Source organism: Dreissena polymorpha, chromosome 16 (assembly GCF_020536995.1).
Source record: "Dreissena polymorpha isolate Duluth1 chromosome 16, UMN_Dpol_1.0, whole genome shotgun sequence".
Lineage (NCBI taxonomy): Eukaryota > Metazoa > Mollusca > Bivalvia > Myida > Dreissenidae > Dreissena > Dreissena polymorpha.
The window spans coordinates 16,239,270-16,252,008 of record NC_068370.1 but is presented as its reverse complement, the minus strand read 5'-3'; the positions used below and the strand labels follow the sequence as shown (position 1 = coordinate 16,252,008).

The 12,739-nt window shown below is 35.7% G+C and overlaps 1 protein-coding gene across 1 annotated transcript in view; it reads right to left on the bottom strand.

Annotated features, from left to right (window-relative positions):
- Nucleotides 1-12,739, bottom strand: part of LOC127861685 (uncharacterized) — a 45,295-nt gene that overhangs the window by 15,001 nt on the left and 17,555 nt on the right. The window contains exons 5-6 of the mRNA XM_052400372.1: nucleotides 7,304-8,669; nucleotides 4,323-4,474 (exon numbers count right to left, since the gene is read on the bottom strand). Coding sequence (XP_052256332.1) covers nucleotides 4,323-4,474; nucleotides 7,304-8,669 — 1,518 coding nt within the window. The remainder of the gene's footprint in view (nucleotides 1-4,322; nucleotides 4,475-7,303; nucleotides 8,670-12,739) is intronic.

The following is a 12,739-nucleotide window of genomic DNA, read 5'->3' as shown; positions in this document are numbered from 1 at the left end:
GTTATCATCCGGAAACCATTTTTCTAAGTTGAGTCACCGTGACCTTGACCTTTGACCTAGTGACCTGAAAATCAATAGGGGTCATCTTCGAGTCATGATCAATGTACCTATGAAGTTTCATGATCCTAGGCATAAGCATTCTTGAGTTATCATCCAGAAACCATTTTACTATTTCGGGTCACCGTGACCTTGACCTTTGACCTAGTGACCTAAAAATCAATAGGGGTCATCTGCGAGTCATGATCAATGTACCTTTGAAGTTTCAGGATCCTAGGCATAAGCGTTCTTGATTTATCATCCGGAAACCATTTTACTATTTCGGGTCACCATGACCTTGACCTTTGACCTAGTGACCTGAAAATCAATAGGGGTCATCTGCGAGTCATGATCAATGTACCTATGAAGTTTCATAATCCTAGGCAAAAGCGTCCTTGAGTTATCATCCGGAAACCATTTTACTATTTCGGGTCACCGTGACCTTGACCTTTGATCTAGTGACCTGAAAATCAATAGGGGGTCATCTGCGAGTCATGAACAAATTTGGTAGACGACTATTAGATATCACTACATACCAAATTTAGTAGCCCTAGGCTCTATAATTATGAACAAGAAGATTTTTAAAGTTTGCACAAAATAGGCCTTATTTAAGCATATGTTCATTTTTGTGACCCCCGGGGCAGGATCAAATTTGTCCCCAGGGGCATAATTTGAACAAACTAAGTAGAGACCTATTAGATGTCACTACATACCGAATTTGGTAGAAATAGGCCCCATAGTTATGGACAAGAAGATTTTTAAAGTTTGCACAAAATGGGCCCAATATAAGCATATGTTCAATTTTGTGACCCCAGGGGAACAGTCAAATTTGATCCCAGGGGCTTAATTTGAACAAACTTGGTAGAGGACTATAAGATGTCATTACATACCAAATTTGGTAGCCCTAAGCCATACGGTTATGAACAAGAAGATATTTAAAGTTTGCACAAAACAGGCCTTATATAAGCAATTTTTCAATTTTTTGACCCCCCGGGGATGGGTCAAATTTGACCCAAGGGGCATAATTTGAAGAAACTTGGTCGAGGACTATAAGATGTCACTACATACTAAATTTGGTAGCCCTAGGCCCAATGGTTATGGACGAGAAGATTTTTAAAGTTTTCACAAAATAGGCCTTATATAAGCAAATTTTCAATTTTTTGACCCCCCAGGGCAGGGTCAAATTTTACCCCAGGGGCATAATTTGATGAAACTTGGTAGAGGACTATAAGATGTCACTACATACCAAATTTGGTAGCCCTAGGCCCTATGGTTATGGACAAGAAGATTTCTAAAGTTTTCACAAAATAGGCCTTATATAAGCAAATTTTCTTTTTTTTGACCCCCCGGGGCAGGGTCAAATTTGACCCTAGGGGCATAATTTGAAGAAACTTGGTAGAGGACTAAAAGATGTCACTACATACCAAATTTGGTAGCATTAGGCCCAATGGTTATGGACAAGAAGATTTTTAAAGTTTTCACAAAATAGGACTTATATAAGCAAATTTTCAAATTTTTGACCCCCCCCGGAGCAGGGTCAAATTTGACCCCAGGAGCATAATTTGAACAAATTTGGAAGAGGAACATTCCTGAGAAATTTCATCAGAATTGGACCAGTAGTTTAGGAGAAGATGTTTAAAGAAAAAGTTAACGCACGGACGCACGCATGCACGACGGACACAGGACCATGACATAAGCCCCGCTGGCCTCTGGCCAGTGGAGCTAAAAAATTGAACAAGGAAATCCAAAGGACAGATTTATCCTTTTCTGGGATCCATATTGACTCTTGTCTTAATTTGTGACCTTGATATGGCATGACCGTCACTGCCTCGTGCCTTCAACATAATAAACATTGAAGGCATGTTCCATGACAATCCATTTAAATTCCTAAATTAAGCCTTTTTTATTTGTAGGGCCAAATACCATACATTATACAGGCGCATAGGGTAAGGCCAAAAGTTCATCAGGTCCCCCGAGTGAAAAAGTTCCAATAAAGTAACATCAAACAAGGGCTGTTTGTAAAACATGCATGCCCCCCATATGGGCTCTCCGTTGTAGTAACAGCCATTGTGTGAATATGTTTTTTGTCACTGTATGTCAATGACCTGTGAAATGTATCCAATTAATAGTGCAAAAACCAATCAGGACCTATACTAATCAATTATATCCATTATATGATTGAGTCTTTGATTTTTTGGATTCCTTTCACACATTTTGACTTATTTGACAATATGTGAAACGTGCACACAATTTGTAATGTTTTATTTATTAATGGTAATGAAACATGTTATTTATAGCAGTTAACTCCCCTAGTCAATGACCACCATAGATAGCAATGCAATCTGATTAAAAATAGCCAAGGCTAGTGTTGTGTATTGGGCAAATGTATACAAGTGCAACTTGACCACATGACCAGTATCATGTGTTTACCACACACAGAAGTCAGTTATGTAATAGACCATTAATTCCACTCCCAACTTTGGCCACTTGCCAAGATACTGACCAGTATCAGATGGGGTTGTGAAACTGTGTAAACAGTGAACACCAGTCCATGTAATACTGGCCTACCACTTGTACTAGTTGATTTGGAGTTAATACAGTAATGCATGTACAAATGAGACACTAAGCTCAAAAGTTAATTAATGTGCCTCTGAAAACTAACCAGAGAAGTGGGTTGAAATTTACAATCTTTACTTGGCATTTGAGGAAATCTGAACTCTCAGGGTTTGGATAGAACATCCCCAAATTAACTTTTCTTTACACTTTTCTTTCTTATTTTTGTTCAATACACAAGTATTAACCTAACTTTACAAATCCTGTACAGTAAAGGAAACTAAATCTAAGTTGATATTTTAATATGCTTGATCCTATTTATGTATTAACATTGTTTTATACATACAAACTGTGTTGCTGTTTTTCAATTAACAAGCAGATTAAAAATTAATTATATTTTTATGTATAATTTGAATTGACAAAATTAAATGCAAGTTGCGTAGCAAGAATTACATGTTTGATTTATTGTCAGTGAATCGTGACATTTTCTCAATGTTTCAGACCACCAGTTTGTCAAAGCTATCAACCGCTTGGATGGTCAAGCTAAATAGAATTGACCCAGCAAATCACAACTGTCCTGTTGCCATATAATATTACATATCATATTACATTGGTTTTTTAAATGTTGAGTTCTCACGTCATTTCCATAAACATAGTATTTACTGGCACAGAAACAAAGGCTTATACATCATTATGAATGAACATGTGTCAAAAATTCAATTTGTAAGTCTCTTTACTGGACAGTGTGAAAACAGAATAAACTAGTGACCTGAAAATCAATAGGGGTCATCTGCGAGTCACGATCAATGTACCTATGAAGTGTCATGATCCTAGGCAAAAGCGTTCTTGAGTTATCATCCGAAAATCATTTTACTATTTCGGGTCACCATGACCTTGACCTTTGACCTTGTGACCTCAAAATCAATAGGGGTCATCTGCGAGTCTTGATCAATCTACCCATGAAGTTTCATGATCCTAGGCGTATGCGTTCTTGAGTTATCAACCGGAAACCATTTTACTATTTCGGGTCACCGTGACCTTGACCTTTGACCTAGTGACCTCAAAATCAATAGGGGTCATCTGCGAGTCATGATCAATCTACCCATGAAGTTTCATGATCCTAGGCGTATGCATTCTTGAGTTATCATCCGGAAACCATTTTACTATTTCGGGTCACCGTGACCTTGACCTTTGACCTAGTGACCTCAAAATCAATAGGGGTCATCTGCAAGTCATGATCAATCTACCCATGAAGTTTCATGATCCTAGGCGTATGCATTCTTGAGTTATCATCCGGAAACCATTTTACTATTTCGGGTCATAGTGACCTTGACCTTTGACCTAGTGACCTCAAAATCAATAGGGGTCATCTGCAAGTCATGATCAATCTACCCATGAAGTTTCATGATCCTAGGCGTATGCGTTCTTGAGTTATCATCCGGAAACCAATTTACTATTTCGGGTCACCGTGACCTTGACCTTTGACCTAGTGACCTCAAAATCTATAGGGGTCATCTGCGAGTCATGATCAATCTACCTATGAAGTTTCATGATCCTAGGCATATGCGTTCTTGAGTTATCATACGACAACCACCTGGTGGACGGACCGACATACCGACCCACCTACCGACCGACCGACCGACCGACATGAGCAAAGCAATATACCCCCTCTTCTTCGAAGGGGGGCATAATAAATGTTGTCACAGAATTTAAATTATACAGGCAAACAATACCTTAGCAAGATTTGCAGTTTTGACAACATCAAGACAATGAGCTCTCCACATTGGTTCATGGAAATTGAAGACTTTCCTTCCAAGTTCCTTAATCTTCTTAGGGTCTGATGTCTTCATAATCTTCTTTGCTATACGGTCATCTCCAAACAGGTCTGAAACATGTATATCCAATGCCATAAAAACTGAAACTTAAACATGCAAGGCTATTTTCTGTAATTTGTATATGTTGTTCAATTTTCGTATCAATTACAATGTAATTTAAAACAATGAGCTAGGAGTTATGCCTGATCCATAGGTGTATTTAATGCAGTGTGTGTGTGCTAAAATCTGGTTCAAATCAGAGTTTGCAATATAAAACATTTCAGCAAGATTGTCAGACAGCCTGTTGCAAAAATGCAACTTTGTTGACAAATTTATCTTAAATGCATGTATAGTTTGAACAACAAGATTGCACTTTTTTGTTCTTATTAGAGTTTCTGTTATTTGTTATCTTAATCTGTTTGTATAGCAGGAGCCAGTGACAGTGTTATTATTGATATCAAGTTGTTTTTTTCGAATTTCCAAATAATCCCTTTACTAGAACAATGTTAACCCCTCAACCCTCTCTTTATATCCATTTTTGACCCCAGACTTAAAACCACTACATGATGTTTCACTCCAAATACACTTAAAGTTGTGGTTTATAAAAGATTTTATTTTTAATTCTATTTTTAGCTAGAATGTCTTAGATATGCAATGGATCTGAATGATTGGAGCCAATTTGAGAGAGATAATCCATGATCATTCCTGTAAATTGTTCATTATAATCTGCCAAGCAGTTCATGAGAATTAGCCTTTAGAAGAACTTATTTATGCGCACACACACTGACGGATGACAGACAGGACAGTATTCTGAAAGCTCCTCATGAGCACTATATAATCAGGTGAGCTGAAGACCAAGAAATATACAAAACTGTCCATCACTGCATTTGCTATCAACATGCTGTGATCTTTACTTCTTGTTTTAAATTCCCGTCTCTAAAATATTGTACAGTTATGCAACTGAATAAAAGGAAAAAGGAAAAAAACTAAGGGCTCTTAATCTGATTTATAAAATGCAAAATAACTCTACCGTATTTTACCATGCATAGCGCGCAGTTTTTTACCTTCAAATTTCAAAATAAAAATTCAGTGCGCGTAATACATTGACACAACGCTTTCCTGGTTGCTAAATTGCAAAAAATCCATTTCGTAATTGTAAATCTTCACAATTGCCGCCATTTTTGTTATTGCTAAAAAACTACACCCTATAATGTTATAGACTGAAGGGGCCGTTGTCGAAACAACAAATAGCGGGAAAGGTTAGGAATGAACGGGGTAGTAATAGTTTTGACAAAAATTAAAAGATGAAAAAAATGTCTTTGTTGGTGTTTTCACACTTCTTCATTGATTGTTCACTAAAAAAAAATCGAGGTATATCGATCCCCGTGCGCCGCGGTATTGTTTGTTAAAGTTTTCGTTGTCATGAAAACTCGTTGATTTACAACGCAAAACGTCTTATTTGAACTGAGGCTAATTATTTCAATAAGTATTTCTCAACTTCGCTTTTGCTTTATTTTGATAATTTAATCCAAAGTTTAATGTTAGCATTTCCGAAAATTTGCACTCTATGTGAATTGACAGTTTGACGTCATCAAAGGAAAGCCGCTTCCTGTCTGAAGCAATAAAGCGACAAGTTTCTCGCCGACAAAATTGGCTTCCTTTGTCTAGCAATCAACATGCCGAACCAATCGTGTGTTTGTTCCTCAATGGCAATCGTCCAATTAAATAATAGCACGTGCAAAGCTCCGCCTTCGAACCTTTTGGAAAGAACGGAGGTGGAGTTCAACGGTTAATTGAGCAAGTGTTTTACGTAAGTTGAGTTCCGATTTGCCGAAATTACTAGGCCCTAAGCATTGAAACGACGAATACATTTATCAATGATTTTCCGATCTCTGCATAAATATGCTACTGTGCGAGTATACTACGTAGGTTACAAACCAACAATAGAGATATAGACTCGTTTTATTTTCTTTCAATAGAGACAAACAAATGATATTTCTCAAATGGCTTTACGCGGATAACACCAACTGTATGGAATTGAGCGTTCGGGTGTATTGTTTGTCTTACTATAAAATACTTATCAACTAGACGCAGTGAAGGCGCGAAATACCGGGTCAAACTGGATTTATTGGGGAGCATCTCTTAATGGGGAAATATTTAAGTCGATGAAAAATAAAATGGGATCCACGGACGATTTGCGTAAAATTGGACATTGAGATGTTGCGGGTCTGCAGAAGAAGATGTCATACGATGTTGTGAGCGGCAGGTAATGAAAATGTTACACTGTTCAAATGTGAGGAATACGTAATAGTGGTTCGAATTTAACGCGCAGGGGTCTTGAAAAAACATGCGCAGCGGCAATAAGGACATTACGGTGTTTTCGAGAGAATAATCTTAAAAATTGTCGAAAATATAGTGCTTTGCAACCCATGCTCCTGATCGTATAAACGTAATTGTGCGTCCTTTTCCTCATTGGAATCTGCTTATACATACATATATGTAATGTTTATAAAGTAAGTTGCCAACGCGCATTTTAAGTCAAAACAATATACAGGGGTAGTCCTGGCGTATCTATGGGTTCATTTACAGACCAATTACCAGCGTGAAATGGTAAGACAATCCCAATTTGGAAAAAAACAACTTTTTTTAATTTATTTTTACATTGTTTTAAGAAAGAAGTTTCTAATGATCATTATATCTCAATCTTATTTCAATAACATCTATCAAATTATATAAACATAATTTGTATGATGTTGTTCTTATTTAAGTTATAAAAAGTTATACTAATTTAGTTTTTCCCATATCAGTGGACTTTTCATGCAAAAAAATTCACAATTCCCCCCAAAACAAAATCTAAAAATGGCATGAAAAAGATGTGATCTAGTTCTCCACATACATACCTGCTTTCATATACATCATATATTGTTCTGCATTACAAAAGATCTTTCCTGCCTCTTCAAATTTGGATTCATGCCATTGACTAAACACATGATCTCTTAACCAAAAGTACTCAAACTTTTCCCTAGCACGTTTTCTGTTTTCCTCATATTCTTCATCTTCAAGCGAATAACTGTTTGTTCCAAATGAAAAAATCCTCTTCATAAAATTTTTTTTCTTTTCCTTTTTCTTGGTTTGACCATCAAGGTGATCAGGAGTTTTTTTTGTTACTTCTGGACACCCACTGTCTACATTACTAGATATACCGGTATCTATTATCATAAGATTGCCAATTTTTTCTGCTTTTTCTTGATGTGTGACATTATTAATGTCACTGTCAGTTGTAGAACTCTCAGCTTTTACTGCTTCTTGACTCTTGACAATAAATTTATTAAATTCAGTTATAGAACTATCCACTTTTACTGCTTCTTCTTCTTGGTATTTGACATCAACGTTATCATGCTCATGGATTGTTTTTTCTTGCTTTTCGATAAAAGCATGTCCATGAGTGGTACTCTCAGGGTTAACTTCAGAACTCGAACTTTCTGCTGAAATTGACCATCTGCTTTTGTCACCACTATTGGATTTACTCACGTACAGTTTTCTTTTATCTTCTGCATTTTGAGCAGTACTTGTCCCTTTTGACAAAGATTTGTCATTAGGACCATGGTTTTCCGTACTGGATTCTTCATCTGGTAATGTTTCTGACTGCGTGCAACAATCTTGGGTTTCTTTTTCATCTGGACAATTTTGCACAAAAGTGAAAGGTTCTGTATTGAATGACTTTGAGTCTACAACACTAAAGCCACTTACTTCATCAGAATTATTTTCTAACAAGTCTTTATTTTGCACCCTTCCACCGGCAGTGTCAAAGACATCCACTTTTTCTGTCTTCTTTTCAATCAAAACCAAACTTGCAAATTCTGTATCAGCATTCTCAATGCATATATGGCTGTCATTCTGAAAATCATCATGACTTTTTACAACTGCAGTCTGGCTTTGGTGTTCAAGGACACGGTCATTACTTTCACATGCCAGTATATTTTCTAACTGGCCATCAACCTCCTTATTATTCATATCAACAGCAAGCTTGTCAAGCTGGTGTTCAACCTCAACTTCATATTTGTCTTCTATCATCAAGCTGGCTGTATTAAGTGCTTCAATGTCTGCAGAGTTACCATCTGAGCTTCTGGCATTGTCAGTCATTAGGATCGAGGTTTCATTTGACGAATCCAGTGGTGTCTTAGTCGATTTGCAGGTATGCAACACATCTTCCCCATCTGCTTTGAGTTCCACAGACGACATTTCTTTTGTTTTTTTCTCCATTACCTAATGAAAAACAAGATTATTGTTTCAATACAGATTTGTGGTTCAATATGTTCAAGAGATTGAGAATACAAACTTATTTAGTAATGTTTGTAATAATTATGCTATTGTGCAAACAGTGTACATTTACATTTGCAAATAACATTTAACAAAAACAAATGAATTTGTATTTGTAGTTATAAGGGAAAAAAATGCTCTGATGAAGAGTCATTGTGATATGGCTACAAATGTGACTTCTAGAGTCTTCTCAAGCTTTCACTCTAGCAATATGATGAAAAATGCCCCGCCACAGACAGCCATGTTTTTGAACAGACCTTTAAACTTGGGTAAGATATGATTAAAATAGATTTTCTGACCAAATTTTCTACTTGGGAAAAAATTCTAGAGTGTTCATAAGGTTTCACTGTAAAGATATACAGAAAACTTCCCCAACCCCTTGTGGACATGTTTTTCAACAGACTGGAACCTCATAACTCAGGTGGGATACGATGTCATAAAAACAAATGTTTCTGAGCAACTTTCTTAAAGATTGTGCCAAAAAATATAACATCTTGAGGGTTTACAAGCTTTTACTTTAAGTTTACCTAGTTTTAGACCCCACATGGCTGTTATTTCATTACAATAAATGGTCTTACAAAGTTTCATGAAGATTGAGGAATAATTGTTGCCTCTACAGTGTTCACTAGGCCTTTGTTGACTAAGGACGACACATAATGAACACTGACAAAAAATTATCACTATTAAAAGCTCACTATTGAACTTGTGCTAAAATGAGCTAAAGACAACATCAACAAAGAGAAATACATGAATAAATAAATAAATATTGTGATAATAATTTGAATTTTAGTTCCACTTACATTTGATTATTATTGCTTTTGACAAATTATGCAAGATAAGGATTGTTTATGCCCTTCTTCTCAAGACTGTTAACATTTGCATATTTATTTTTCCTCAAACTAAAAGGCGAATGCTATGAAATGTTTGGCAAAATGTTGATTAATTTGTTCTTTATATAACCTTTAACTTTAATGTTATTCTGCAAACTGTTCAAGAATGATAACTTTTTTTATTAAAAAAATGTTTCCATAACGAAAAATGTTTATATGAGATTGGATTGAAAGTGAAGTACCCGGGGCAAATATATGGTTCTAATTGATTGAGGACAGCATACAGACAACTTGTTGCAATAATAGACCAGTTTCACAATACTACCGCTGTTGCTATATTTAGATATCACTTGACGCCTCGAATTTCAGAACGAGGCTTAACGTGTATAGATCTTTGGCGGAGAATATCGATCATTATAAACCAGTTAATTTTTATTAATTACTTTCTAGATTTTCATGAGCACTGACACTGGTTAAAATTGCGGCAAACATATACATGCATGTGTTGTTTAGTCAATACATTGATGAGGGGTTATAAAATAAACATTCTCACACCTAAGTCATATTTCAAAGCCATAGTATTTAGTACCACTAGTGTATACGTGTATATACATTTTATTTAATCTTGATTCAAATTCAATTTCCATTGTCATCAAAGCAAAATGTGATCTGAAGAATAAACATTGATAATTGCACAAAACAAAGATACACATAAGTCGTATAATGCAAAACGTTATTATATAACTTAAATTCTAAATTGTATGTTTGTTGGTCTGAAATATTTTTAACTAACGATTGAACGTGTAAGATTTGTGTTGACTCAATCATAAGAAAAAGCAATAGAAAATGCAAAGCACATTAACTATTTAAATGTTATGTAATTTTTCTTTTAACTTTAATTAATGTTCTTTTACGTACAATATTGAAGAATTCTTTTATACAGGTGAAAACACGAACGTGGAGCAAACTGAACTGTCTATGCATGCACATTTATTTCTCTTTAAACGTGATTATGAGTGATAAATATATGTCACCTCATGTCATAAATCTCTCTTGTGTGTGTGTGTCTTTATTTTTCGAAAACATTCTTTAACCTTGTTGTGGTCAATGAAAATGCTTGTTTTAATTGTGTTTTTCCATACACTAACGAACACTCTTTATACGACTATGTAATGACGGAGTTTTATTTTAGCGGTACCCGCTAAATAGGTTTCGTGTTTAGCATAACAGTTTATGAATATTTCAAGTGTATTTATAAGTATTAAGCACTTAATTATGTATCCGAAAATTCTTTCACAAGGAAAATCGTTTCTATGCTAATTTTGACAAGGCGGACATTTGTTCATACGTTGTTTTAACTACCCGGACATTCATTCCCACGCTTTTTAGGCATTCTGGACAATCGTTCCAACATTATATACAGACCGGATACTCCTACATAGTTTTAACGCCCAGATTTCTGCAAGGTTTGGCAAATTACTGATCTCAGTGTAAGTCGATATATTCGAATATTTTTTAACGTTATCATTCTCATGATCACGATAAAATCTTACAACAATATAAAGTATAACACAAAATATGAGAACAATTTTTATTTAACTATTTAAAAAACAACACATTAATATAATGTAAAATGCCCAGAGTTTCAGATTATTTTGATAAAATGTGATAATGATGACCGGGATAGCAATTATTCAGGAACAAAACTCCGGGCTCTCAAAATAACTAAGGAACGAATGTCCCGCTGTCAAAATTATGTAGACACCATTATCCACATTGTAAAAATAACGAAGGCACGAATGTTCAGATTGTCAAAAAACATAGGAACGAATGTCCGCCGGTGTGAAAAATAGGCTAGGACGAATGTCCAGCATTCACTGTATTATTATGATTAAACTGGCTAATATCTATACAGTATTTAGTTTGAGTATTTGGCGTTACATTTGTCTTAGAAATGACTTCTTAATTCTTCTACCACGATAAGACATTGGGGTACCATACATGGTGTTCAATGACCAGGCATCTACCACGGGTGGTTTATGACAGGGCCCTCGTTTTGCACTTTTTACCGCCGAATATTGGCGACTTCCCCCATGAAAAAAGCATACTTTTTCCCCTATTTCAACTAAAAATTCCCCCCTCCAAAAAAAATAAAATATTTTTTTTTACTTTTATACCTATGTTGCCAGCTGGTATTGTGCTACTAAACTTTGATTTAATGTATATCTATGTAAATCACATTAAAATATTATAGTGCAAACATGTACAAAAAAAATGAAGTAATGAGAGACTCAGTAAAAAAATCCCTCATAAAAGGTAATCGACGCGAAAATTCCCCCTCATGACGGCTGTGGGTGGCTTCCCCTGGCGGCAAGAGAGGGCCCTGTATGACACCATGCTGTTATTAAGTATTTGTCGGCACAGTATCTGATCATAACGGGATAATGGGTTTATCCGGAACACAGGGGCTATTAAACCACAGATGTATCAATTAGCAAGATAGATCTTAATTCAAACATGGCGATAAAAAAGCTCCAACAAAGTGTGACAAATGTATGAAAAAATTGAAGAAAAACTAGTACTTTAATAAAGACAATTTATTTAATGTATTGACACTGATATTTATAACTTATTCTGACAATGTCATATTGTGTTTTCTAAATCGTTACATCGCCTAATGTTCAAAAGAGTGAAAGGTTGAAATCAGATGCGGCGTTGCTCGGGACTATTGGAAATGTATACACGTTCAGCCTCGTTCTGGAGTTCTTCGAGTCACGTGACTCTGCGCTCTTATCAATTTTGGCCTATTGTGAAAAGGGTCTATTCAACTCTCAGCTTCATAGCCCAGAGCCGCCACAGCAAAAATTATCAAAGGCTCTTGGAGTACGTTTATATGGACTAACAGACATCTCCAATTGTTAAAGTGATCATTCTGTTGTGTGCTGCAAACTGTGTTTATATACAGATGATCTTTCAGAACACCAAGAAAGGCGTCAATATTTCAAGGGCGACTATGAAAGTATAAGGGCTGATCTGTCTTCTGTGGACTGGGATTCATTATTTAGTAACAGTGATACAAACACTGCATGGACATCATTTAAAACTATTATGGAAGAGACAACAACCAAACATATACCAGTTAAATCTAAAAGTAACATTGAGAATATTCGTTGTGCACAGTCACCA